This window comes from Strix uralensis, chromosome 2 (genome assembly GCF_047716275.1).
Source record: "Strix uralensis isolate ZFMK-TIS-50842 chromosome 2, bStrUra1, whole genome shotgun sequence".
Classification (NCBI taxonomy): domain Eukaryota; kingdom Metazoa; phylum Chordata; class Aves; order Strigiformes; family Strigidae; genus Strix; species Strix uralensis.
The window spans coordinates 104,047,966-104,060,769 of NC_133973.1; the positions used below are offsets into that span (position 1 = coordinate 104,047,966).

Below are 12,804 nucleotides of genomic sequence, written 5' to 3' on the forward strand. Positions count from 1 at the left end.
CTTTGGTCTGTACAAGAAAAAATACAGGACTTTGAATACGACTACATGCATAGAGATAAGATCACTAGTAAAATCCAAATTTACATGGCTGGAAAATAAAACAAAGACAAATCCATTTTAATTTTGATTATGTCTGCATACAGGTTCACCTGTCTTTAGTGAATGCATTCTAAACATCCCACTTATGTTAGTTAATTAGAACTTTCTTTAAGCATCCATAAGAACACATGTGTTCTGTGTAAATGCAAATAAGAAGGTATAGGAAGTCATTCCCACTTTAGGATAAATAGGAACAGCTATACTGAGTTAGAATAAAGATCATAAAACCATACTGAATCAAAGTAGTATAATAGCAGTAACAGCTACTCAAGAAAGGAGTATAAGCAGCAGAGCATATACAGTGATTCTTCCTCTTGCATAACTTTCCAATGTTCACTTATTGAATTTTGAGGACTTGCTAGTTTGAAGGTTTCAGATACTGTGTTTTATAGTATATGATGCATCTATTCATTATGAATTTGGCAAATACCTTTTTAGACTTTTATACTTCTGGTGTCCTCAACATCCTTTGGGAATACTTTTCAAGTCTAAATAATGGGTTATGTTTAGGAAAAAACACTTCTTATTGTTTGCTAATACTTTCCTTGGTTCCCTGAGTTCTTATGTTACATGAAATATCTAATAAGTAATGGGAGTACATCTTGTCCGTGATAAAAAGAGACTAAAATAGATGAGAACCTAAACAGACTGCTTAGTTTGTCTCTTTTTTTCTTTTTTTTCTTTTTTTTAAATTCCAAGCATTGTCAATATTTTTTTATATAATTTAATATAATGCATTTTGTCTTTTTTCATGTTATCATATACCTTCTTGAAGTTTGTTGTTAAAAATATGTAAATCAAAGAGAGTATGTAGTTTAATCATCATGTTATAGATGCTGTATTTACAAATATGTATGTCTTCCAACTTTCCACTTTATTTTTATAGCACTAATAATAATTGCTCCTACATTCATGTGATCATCAGTGTATAATCTGCCTTTTAGACTGTTGAAATGATCTGAACTTTATTAAGTTTATTATGCTTTGAATTTATTAAGAAGTTGGGATATAGGAATTTCTGGTATGTTTACATGCACTAGTTAGCAATGTTTGGTGACATGTTGTGGTTGCCAGTACATGGGGGTGTAGTACCTTTTGAGATGACCTTTGGTGTCCCACCTGGCTTATTTATGGCTGTTCTGGGTGCTGTGCTCCTTTGTCATATTTACCGGCCCCATGCTGATGCTTTGGATACCAAAGGGCATCTCCATTGGCACTAGATAACTATGTGTGAATAACTGAACTAAGGCCCTGATTTTGGGAGAGGAGACTGGGGGGATGCACAGGGGATTTCTGTGATTAGTAGTATTGAAGACACGAGTAATATAAATAAACATTACTTAAAAAAATCAAGATTGTCAGGAGTCTTCAGCAATAAATGCAGCTGTTGTTGCTTAATGGCATTTCACAACATCTGGTTACAGTTTACCATCAATAATGAACATGGGAGGAAGGACAGACACAAAGTGCAGTGTTTTGGATGGACTTGTCCTTACTTAATCCGTATTATAATGTCATACTATATAATAGGAAATAATCTGATGGGTGTATTTGCCCAAATAAGATTTCTGAGTCCACTGAAACCTGGAAATTCCAGCAGAATGCTGATTGTTGTTGGAGCCAGGGTTATATTATGATTTAATGGCTTTTCTGGGCTTCATTTGATGACCTGGCCTAGAAAAACATTTTGAAGTAATAAAGCGTCTATTTGGCTCCAAACTAATGAGAGAAGCATTGCTCTTTGCATTAACTGTTCTTTAGGAAGAGCCGTGGAGAGCTACTAATAAACCCTATTAAAAAGCTTAAGCAAGATTGAAGGAAATAAAAACCAGAGAAACTATTCCATTCCATGTGAAGTGAGTACATCAAAAAAAAAAAGCAAAAAAAAAAAAAAAGCAAGCCCACAGGGTTTTTGCCTCCCCTCCATGTGACTTGCAGCTTGCTGCACTTCAGTTACGTTGCCTCTGAGATATGTTAAAGTACAGCTCAGTTTAAATGAAGGAGTGGATAGGACAAATCAAGGCTAGAGACTGTCTACGACAGAGATTGGGTAAGTAAATGCAGCTGTAAATAAGTGTTTACTAATATTGTGCAAATGTTCAATATCTAGCCTGTAGCGTTTAAAACAAGACCCCAACCTATCATTTTTTGGTGGTCCTTTGTTCGTTTTACTTCAGTAATTTGCAAGTGTGGGTGGTACATACTATGCAATAGATTTATGTATAAGACTGATAAAGGATTTAGTTTTATTTTTCAGACTTCCTACTACAAAGCAAATAACTTCAATTTCACGTACTTATTTTGTTTTAAATTCTTTGCTATGTAAGTAACTGCTTCATCTATTTTAGTGCAGTGCTCAAAATAATTTAAGTGGGAGTTAGCTGATAGTTTCTGGTGCCTTCCTGTTATTTTAATTATTTTTCTGCTGGTGAGGGAGGGGGGAAAACAGCTTATACTCTGAACCTCCTAGATACAGCATTTTTAGATTTCTAGAATCCAACTCCAGACCACTGAAAACTCCCCAGCATCAACTTTTTCCAGGAATTCATTCAACCATCCTAGTAGGATATTATTTCAGTTTGTTCTCTGTGTTGTTTTATAAAGATTTTTATGTGTTCTTATACTGAGTTTTATATAGAAAGTTTTGTTTTAAATTTATGTGTTTAAATTTGTGTAAATTTAATACCAATATACAAGATAGAGAAATATGATGAAAGCTTTTGTTGTCATTTAAGACTTCCAGGCTTTTGATTTTGATGTGTTTTTGTCCCTAACAATTGGAATGGACCTTGCAATTGCTATAATGCTGTTATGAAATAGGATTGCAATCTTAGTCAATTAGTGAGTTCCAGAAAGGTTGTTTTAGCAGTTTCAGTACCTGCCATTTGAGTATTTAAATCTCAGTGCATAGACAAGGAGCTGAGAAGGAGGAATGATCAATATGCGTTGTAAAGACCTATACTGAAGCCTGATTTGAATCTTGGGAGCTGAAAAAGGAAAAGGAAACTCCTTTGTTGGTAGTGTATTAAAGAAAATATTTTTAACTGTTTAACATCTTGTGATCTAGGGAGTGTCTTCCTTTCGCAGGAAAGAGTGCGTTAAATATTATAATCTTATCATGATCTTCACTATCTGGATTAATCAGAATGCGTTATCTTTTTCAGATAATTACTCCATTTAGGAGGCTAATATTGTGTGCTGAGAACAGAAAAGAAATGGAGGACTGGATAAGCTCTCTGAAGTCCGTTCAGTCCAGAGAACACTATGAGGTAAGTTGACATCACTCTTGGTGCAACCTATTCTAGCTCAACAGATCAAGCTACAGGACACACAACTGGAGTATTCAACCTCCTTAGTGTAAAAAGTGTGTCTAATGTCAGAGTGAAGCTTCATGTTAAGACCTTTACTAGCAAAATGAGAGCTTATTATCACACTTTTGTTTAGAAGTTTGGAGGGAGAGCAGGCTAAATACCCTTTGGAAAATACTTTTGGTGACCATTGCATTGTTGTCCCCTGTAATATGGAACCGTAGGTAATTTCAGTCACTGTAGCTGTGTTCTGTACTTGCAAATTTGTCTTAACTTCTCCTTTACTAGACCGCACAGTTTAATGTGGAACATTTCTCAGGGATGCATAACTGGTACGCCTGCTCCCATGCCCGACCTACCTTCTGTAACGTGTGTAGAGAGAGCCTCTCTGGAGTCACTTCTCATGGCCTGTCTTGTGAAGGTAAAATAAACACTTTCTTCCCCCTGTTTATAATTCTGTGTATGTAGACAGATGGCTGAAAGTTTAAGACAAGTAGTGATTCTGAAAATAATGAGTAAAAAAAAAAAGCCTGAAGGGAAAAATCTATTCACTAGTGACTTCCTTTTGGGCAGAGGGACTGCTAATGATCTGGCTCACCTTCTTCGTGCTCCAGGTGCCTTTTTCTAATGCATCTCAATAAACTGGTTCCTTCTGCTGTGGTGACCAGTTCGGAATGTGGTGGGTGGGCGGTTGCAAGAAAAGATATGGTTTGTTTGATTTGCCTGTCAAAAATGTGAAACAAAATAGTCTTACTGGTTTGCAGAATAAGCATTCTTCAGGAAGAAAATCATAATGGTAGTTTCTGCCCAAAATATATAAAAATTCTTAACACTTTGTTCAGTGCTATGACCTCTTTCCCTGCAGTTCTTGTTTGCTCTGTTGCTGCTGCCTGATCCTGCAGTACAGGCAGGACAGATGAGGACAGATTTATGACTTTAAAAATTCTCTCATGCAGTGACGGGGTAGAGATGTAGATGCCTATGTGTTTTGATGATTCAACAGATGAAATCCAGCACAAAGCAAAAGGAGGTGTGGCTAAGACTTCAGAATTAATCATATCTGTAGAAACCATATTTCGCAAACAAATATTTATAATAAACCTGAAACACCCTATTTATTTTCTGCTGCAAGTTCTGTGAAAACGTGGTAACAAGTCTGGTTGTGTTAGAATCCAGAAGAAAAAAAAGCATCCATGTGACCTTACAATATATATGAAATGTAGAGATATTTAAGTACCAAAGTACCTAACTGTCCAGACAAGAGTTACAGTTACACCATTCAAAACTTGATTTTTTGGATGCATGTTACCCAACTGCAAATGCATTTCTGTTATTGATGCTGTTACAATACTTGAGGTCTGAGCATAATAATGTGTATAAAGGAAATCTTACAAAGGAAACATTAACCCACAGTCCTGAATTGTCCATGCTTTTAATGTAGCTAATGGTGCAGTTGCCAAGGAACGGGACGAACCCGTTTCATAGAAATCAGAAGTAGCATAGGTACTTCCAACTTCTCTGGTGTACATTTTCCATTGCGTATAAGTTGTGTGGGCAGTTTTAAGGCAATTATGGCATTTTCAATGTCTGATATTGGCAGATTGAAGTGTCATGTGCTTAACTAAAATGCAGTTGTATTGCCTCTGTGTACAAATAGTTATATTTGCTCAGGCAAAGGAAAGGAAAGACTTCTTTCCTTTCATAAAGAATTCGTCTTTTCATAAGTTAATATTACAGCTATTTTAAAAGGCCGTTTAGTAAGAATTATTCTTGTAATGTTATCAATGTTAATGGTTGTAGTTCATTGTTTTCGTTTTTTTCAGTGTCTTATTTTGCTTCCAAGTATGGTTTTAATTTCCAAGGTGTTGGCATTAATGTTACATTAAGGAAGTTTCCTTATTTTCCAGATTTGGACTTAGTCACCTTTCTGCATAGTTTATTACAAACTAATGCTACATTTATCCACATTTCTGATGCCAGTTGATCTTTCAGCAGTTTTTACGAATGGCTTATGAAGGTAGTTTGGATTTGCTTTCGCTGGTCCACAGTTTCATAAACATATATGACCTGGATTGGTTTATGTGTAGATACTATGATATTCTTTTATCTATTAAGTTTACCTCCTTTTACTTATAAGCTACTAGTTTATATCTATTTTCTTCATTTTTTCCAAGTATTTTTTAAAATAAAATAAAAGGAGAACTTTAATTATGCATGTACTCTAAATAATTTGACAGTTGACTTTTTTACTGGAATACTCATACTTTGCCCCTGATTCTGTATACCTGTAAAAACCTATGTTAACCGTCCTTCAGTTCTTCATCGAAGAAGTGTATTTTGGTTTGATACTACTTCTTTCTCTGAAATTCTTATGTAACTGAGTTCATATATACTTGCTTCTGCCATGTGCACTTCCAATGTGTTTCATCATCTATTTTTTTTGACTTAACCTGTGTTCGCAATATACGTTGTTTGAGGAGATGATGTAGGAATCTTAAGATTCCCCAGACACGTTCCGTGCTACTTTTTCTCATTACATCTTTAAAAAAACTCTTTAAATATTCATGCCTGGCATCTGAAACCTCTAGCACTGCTTTACGCTGGGAATCCATTTATATCTATACTAAATTCAATTATTTGTGTGGTCATTGATCTTAGGCTACTCTATTATGTCTTGTATTGAGAAGCATGAGAGGCTTCTTCTCAAGAGATATTGGACCTCTTCCTCCTCCCAGTGATTTGGGTTACTGGCACACTGCAAGTTATCTTGAAAGTAGCTTCGAGTGTTTGTGCTCTTTGTGGTCTAATTCTTGACTGTTAACTGTAGGTAAAAATAACGATATTTTATTGCTGATATTTTGGAGCTTACAATACTTTAGAATATCGGTCCTGTAATTTTTGATTCTTCTAAACCTGCTAGTCTCTAGCAACTACTTTTTTTCAGACTGACCATACAACAAGCCTAATTTCTTTTGGAGATAAGATGGGTGCCTTCTTTTTTCAGGGCACCTTCCCTCCCAGTAGCCTTCAGCAAAGATTGACCAAATTAATCGCAGGCCACCCTGAAGATACTCCTGTAAGTTTTGTGGAAGCCAGTGTAGGAAGAGAGGGTATGTTAATACCTTTGCTAGGGAAAAGATTGGTGTGATCTTGTATCTTTTTAGAAGTCAAAGAATCAATATGTATATCAAACTGAAGGTGTAAATTCATATCAAATCATGCTTCGTTCTTTCTACTGCTCAAAAACCAACTGACTTTTAAAAAAATTCAGTCATACACTCCTTTGAGATGCAATAGTATTCCTTCCACCAGTTCCTTCTTCCGTGTCTTCCCAAAAGATGATCTACTTTTCAAGTGTTGGCTGCGTGTTGTGTTGATCTAGCTAGCTCTAAAGGACTGATCTCCACAACATTCATCCACAGTCTTTACTAGGACAGAGAAATTATTTTTTTGCCTTGCTCTTGAAATTACTCCAAACTAGCTGAATCAAATAAGGCTTTTGTTCTTTATGCTCCTCAAATGTTTCTCTTATTCAGAGTTTAGCTTGCTGTATGCTCAGGAGTCTAAGCCTAAGGAGTTGTCAGGTAAACACAGGGATGCATGGAATGTTTAGGCAAAGAAACCTAAAGAACTATAGATCATTATCTACAGAAACTCTTTCAAAGCTCTCTAGCCTCAATTACTCTGTATTAATACAGCACTTCTACCCAAGTCATTGCCAGTGGAACACTGCCTTTAGGATTATTCTCAGAGATGTATTTCATCATGTAATGTTTTCATTATCATGACTGAATCTTGATTTTTGAATATCAAATATACCTAATAAACTGGAGATCGCAATTTAAATGAGATGCTTTCTCCTGTGATGAACTGCACAAACAAACAGTATTGAAAGAACACTTTAGGATTGTGAAGTCAAGCAATAAGAAAATATTGTGATTAAATTGCCTCTGCAAGTATACTTTGTGCACTTGGTCTTTTTTCATTATGATTGGTGGCTTTTGCCCACAAACCCCCGTTCTTATCCACTGCACAGGGTATTGTACACACACTACTTGGGTAGTCATTGTCTCCAGGATTTTTGCCACATTTTCTGCACAGGCTGCAGATTGAATACTGAATGAAGTGGTCAGGAAGAGAAGGAATGTTCATTGTTAAAGATTAAAGAGTAATAGAAAACTGTTTTCTGTGACTTTGTGTCACATTGTGCCCCTCTATTATCCTGGGGAAATCACTTGAATAAGATTTTTGATCAAATCAGTAGTTGTGTGTTGTTCATAATCTGGGACCTGTATCACAGAAATGCTGCATTTTCTGTAGCTGCAAAAATCAGTTGAAGCTGTTCTGAAGTCATGGATACTTTGAAGATATACAGTTGTGGAAAAAAGGTCTTAATTGTAGTAGTACTAGGCGTAATAATAATGATAATTTTAAAAGGCCGGGAAGAATTGAATACTGGTGTCTAAAAAGCAGTATTTCATTAGCTTTTGGTAAATAAGGCAAATACCTGTTGAAAATTATTATGAACCAGAGCATAGCAGAGCCTCATGCTTATCAAGAACCATCCATTGCATGCAGGGAATGAGGGTCGGGTCCTATTCTCAAAAAGTGTATGGTCATATAACTGAAGACTTTACACGTGCATATGGAAAATACAGTGCAAAGCTATATTGCAAAATTAAGTTGCATGAGTAACTTAATTTTGCAGTACTTGAGTTAGTGATATGAGTATTCTTTTAGCACTCTGTAGTATCAAATTAACTTAGAGAGTTATCTATTTGGGTGAAAATAGTAAAAACTACCAAGAAACTGCTGAATTTTGTCCTTTATAACACAGACTTAAGCTTCAAATTGGAGTGAAGTTAGGTTGCTGTTTTTACGTGAGTCACTCTGTTTTCACTGTGGCTTGTCCATCCATCATGTGATAGTATTCTTGGAAATGAAACAGCAGGTTTCTTGGAATACCTGAAGACAAATCCTTCTGTCTTAACTTAAACTATAGATACCAGCTCAGGGATCTTCAGATCAGTTTCAAGACCTTGGCTTTTGCCTTTGAAGTTGGAAAAGAACAGTTGAAGCTAGTTCTTCTTTGAAGAACACAGAAGAGAAACTCATCATAAAGTAGCTGATAGAGTGATAAGTTTGGGGAATAAAAAATTGAGTGTCCTGCCAATGTAGTTGATTTAACTGATGGGTGGCTAGAATGAAAGGCTTTTGAGACATAAGTGTTCTATAACAAAGGTGTATGTTTTCAGTGCAAGAGATCCTATGATAACGTTCAGTAATGTTGACTTTTCTTCATTATAGATAATAATAGCTCAAGATTTAATCACTGTGTCTGACAGCAGATGTTGGTACCAATGTGACAACTGTTTGCTAATTAAGTGGTTCTCTTGGTTGGCTTTCTGAGAGACTTGCTTCGTATTCCAGCTAGAAACATTTACGTAGGAAATTAAAATAATGTTCTACGAATAATCTACATTTGGTTTGACTAAATTTTTCCTTTTCTCATCTTTTAACATTCATTGGCAAAGTAGTATGTCTGCATGTTTCCAAAAGATTTCAGATAGACTGATTCATGAATGGGACATAGTGTCATCTGAGACAAAATAAATTAGGGTGTAGTGGTAACTAAGGTTGAGATTTGATTTCAAATTTTCATTTCTATACTTTCCTCTTCTGTACTGCTACGTATTTTGCTTGAAAGTTACATCTGTGTCTTAAGGTCATTGGTTTTGGTAATGTTGAACGCTCAGAGTAACGTGAATTGTTGTTTGGTGATATTGGGGTTACAGAGGGGTGACCTACAGAAAGTCTGATTTGAGATTTGGTAAGTTATATACTGTACCCACAAAGCAAACATGAGCTGTCACTTGCCATCCATGGTGTGACTTGCTGCAGCTCTTCAGATCCTGGTTTTGAATTTGTCCTTGCCTTGTTGAGAGATCAGAGGTTGAATACACAGTCCTGAGATGAAAATTCCCTTACTATGTTATGCCTTTTGGAATTCCCTATTGCCCCTCATGCCTGATTTATTGTATTTTGATCTGTGTGGCAAAGACAAATGCATATCATTTATGAGTAGGAAGCTGAATTCAGTGGCATATCTTCTCCAAAACATTCCAGTGGCAAAATTGCTCAAGGCCCATCACTTGAAAATGCAGCCTTTATTTCTGTGCTTCTGTGAGAGCTGACTTCTTTAGATGCTTGGAACCAACTTAGGTTGGCAAACACACAATATGATGCTGAACTGTTTTGAAAATGAGAGCCCCTACACTGTTAGTTGAGGGTATGGGATATTTGCAGACTTTGAGTCTATGAATGCTACTTTTCAAAATGACCAGGGGAGTTTTCTGTAGAAGCAACAGAACTCCCTTCTTCTGTTTCCTTCTCTTTCATTGAGCTAAGAATATACTTTCACGCATCTCCCAGAACAGTGAGGATTGCTCTCAAACTCAGATGTTGCTTACATAGTCTCAGTTCACTTTTAAAATTGATCTGGCGATGGATCAGTGGAATTAAAATGAGAAATTTATGATTCACAAGACCTTTTGTACCATGGCTTAATGTTTTTTAATGGTGGACAAGCGATGGGCCAAAGCTTTTGATAGTTTCCTGTCAATTATTTGTTTGAAAAGAGACTACTACTTCTGGTCTGCTGGCTAGTTCTCATAAACCTTTAATGGTCTTTGCCAAAATAATTTATATAATGCACTCTAAATAGAATGATGTCATGCACTTCCAGTAACAGATTTACCCACAGTTGGGTGCATCAGTCTGTTTGGTCTAATATGATATCATTAACTAGTCATATTAATCGAGTTGAACAAAATACAAATAGTTATTATTTATTGTCAAAATTCTGCCTGTACCACACACTTGTGCTGAGTATTCCAATTAGTAGATCTTTAATAAATAATCCAGTAAGAAGTCAGGCTCTTCCTCACTTAATGTAATGGAAAATATTGTAACCACTAGTATCCTGAATAAATATATCACCACCTAATCCTTCACTTTCTCAGCTTCTGGGAAACAGGCATAGTATGGTGCCCAAAAATGATCCTTTAAGCAAAGAAACAGAGCTCCTGAAGCAAAATACTTCTATGAAACACTCTCCCATCACCTCTTGCAAATTTAAACCAGGTATATGTGTTGTGTCACTGGAGGAATAGAAAAGGCAAGTACACAGTTAAAGATATATTTGTACCTTAGTACCTTGTATTGCACCTGAAAAAAATGGGGACCGACGTGGATTTGAGGACACACCTAACATGGGCTACAGCTAAGCAGTTAAGCTCAGTTTAGAAAGATAAAGCTGGAGTGACTGTGAACTGAATTTTCTTCTAGTTGGGTTGTCATGTGTGCAACACTAAGTGACATGTACTTGGCTGTTTTGTGGAATATTTATGTTTAATTTTTTTAAAGATACACATCACTAAAATGCAGCAAATAACATAGTATACATGTTTATGTGTGCCTTCCAGTGTGTAAGTTTAAAGCACATAAAAGATGTGCTGTCCGTGCAACAAATAACTGCAAATGGACTACATTAGCTTCAATCGGAAAAGACATCATTGAAGATGAAGATGGTGTAAGTACTATTCGTATTTACAGTATTCTCCAAAGCTGTTTCGTCTTTATGGGGGGGAAACAAAAGGCTAAGCATAGAAATACTGCCATGTGACCCATCAAAGTTAATGGTAGGTGGCTATATTCCTGAACACTTTTCAAAGATTAATGTGGTATTTAGAACAAAAGTTATATTCCTATCTCACAAGACACATATAGTATCTGCGGCCACTAGATTGCAGCTGCATTACAAGATTTTAAAGGCCACATGCAGAGAAACTCTGAAGCTGGAGAATTGCTCTCAGAAGTTCGTACTGCTCTCAAGCAAAGGTGGTATTTTATACTGTTACCATGCTGTTTTGGCAATCTATTTTGTGTCCTCCTTACTAATAGCTGTTCCTCAGGAGGCCTGTTTGGAATTCGCTGACGTGTGGGGGGGGTTTACTAATGAAAGCAAGAATTTTAAAATTAGCAGGAGAAATGACAAAAGCTTCTCAGAGGTTTATTGTAATAGATAGGTTATTTTTGCAGACACAACTACGTATGTGCCATTGACATGAAACTTCTTTCTAGAAGGTTAGTACTAAGTTGCCCACCTATGAGTGTCCGGAGTTGCCCATGATATTAATGGGTCAAAGAGTGCACTGAGTAAAGCTTTGCACTGCATTTAGGGACTGTTATAGACCTGTGACTTAACAGCCATGGTGGGGGGGTATAAAGAGCCACAGAGGTATTCTGCTGTCCTGCCTATTCTTCTGAATTTTAGTTATTTTAATTGTCTTGTATCATGTAGTCTACATTAAATGAATGGGTACTTATTTGAATTACGGAGTCTTTAGATTTAACTGTCCTGTTGTTTTGTAGTTAGTTGCTACTGTAGTACCATGAATAGCTGAATGAGATGTGTCTCCCCTCTTCAGCTGTCACATTTTCTGCCCAGCATGTGAAATACCACCATAGTCCACATTCATAGCTGTTGCCCTGGGAGCATCAGTGTCACTTATCCTGGTCAGCCACACCTGCTTCTTTGATGAATGGGTAGAGCTGTGGGAAATAGGTTAAATTCACCTATATTTGAGAGGCAAAAGCCTCTAATTTCTTTCTGAGTATTTAACTTTTATGACTACTTCTTCACAGATAGCTATGCCTCACCAGTGGTTAGAGGGTAACCTGCCTGTCAGTGCCAAATGCGCAGTCTGCGACAAGACTTGTGGCAGTGTTTTACGCCTGCAAGATTGGAAGTGCCTTTGGTGTAAAGCTATGGTAGGTGCAATGAACCACGTCCAAGGGTCTAAGATTTTTCCAGCTTTATTGCTCACCTTTATTTTGTCATTTCATAACCATGTTTTTGTATTAAGTAGGAGCAGGCTGCGTGTGCAAACTCAGGTCTCTCTAACGTTCATAATTTCTCATGACTGTCCTTCTTGGACTTCAGTTAATTTTTAATATGCCCATAGATGCAGCTTTTTTTTAACAGGTGTTGTCATCCAGTGTGTTTTCTCTGCCTTCTCCTAACTGATAACTGAAGGTTCAGATGCCTGTTCCTTATGCCTGATAATCATATGTTACTTTCCTGTCTCTCTTATTGCAGATATTGCTGTAATAGTATTTTAGTAATACCAGTAATATTAATATTTATTATTATTAGTGTAGTAATGTTTTTATTACTGCAAAATCTTGGAGTTCTCTTCTTCAGGACACTCTGTAGGTTGCTGATTGAAATTCTATAACATGTTATTGCTGTTTCCCCAAAATACAGTTTTCTTGTAATTTTTTTAACTTGTCTAAAAAGGTGGGGTTTATATGCTAGGGTATAGAAGTGGATAGT

The 12,804-nt window shown here is 36.3% G+C and overlaps 1 protein-coding gene across 2 annotated transcripts in view; it reads left to right on the forward strand.

The window, feature by feature from the left end:
• The window catches only part of DGKH (diacylglycerol kinase eta), a 173,622-nt gene that overhangs the window by 102,682 nt on the left and 58,136 nt on the right, over positions 1-12,804 (forward strand). For both annotated transcript variants that reach the window (XM_074859584.1, XM_074859583.1), the window contains exons 4-7: positions 3,264-3,368; positions 3,696-3,828; positions 10,892-10,998; positions 12,114-12,239. In XM_074859584.1, coding sequence (XP_074715685.1) covers positions 3,264-3,368; positions 3,696-3,828; positions 10,892-10,998; positions 12,114-12,239 — 471 coding nt within the window. The remainder of the gene's footprint in view (positions 1-3,263; positions 3,369-3,695; positions 3,829-10,891; positions 10,999-12,113; positions 12,240-12,804) is intronic.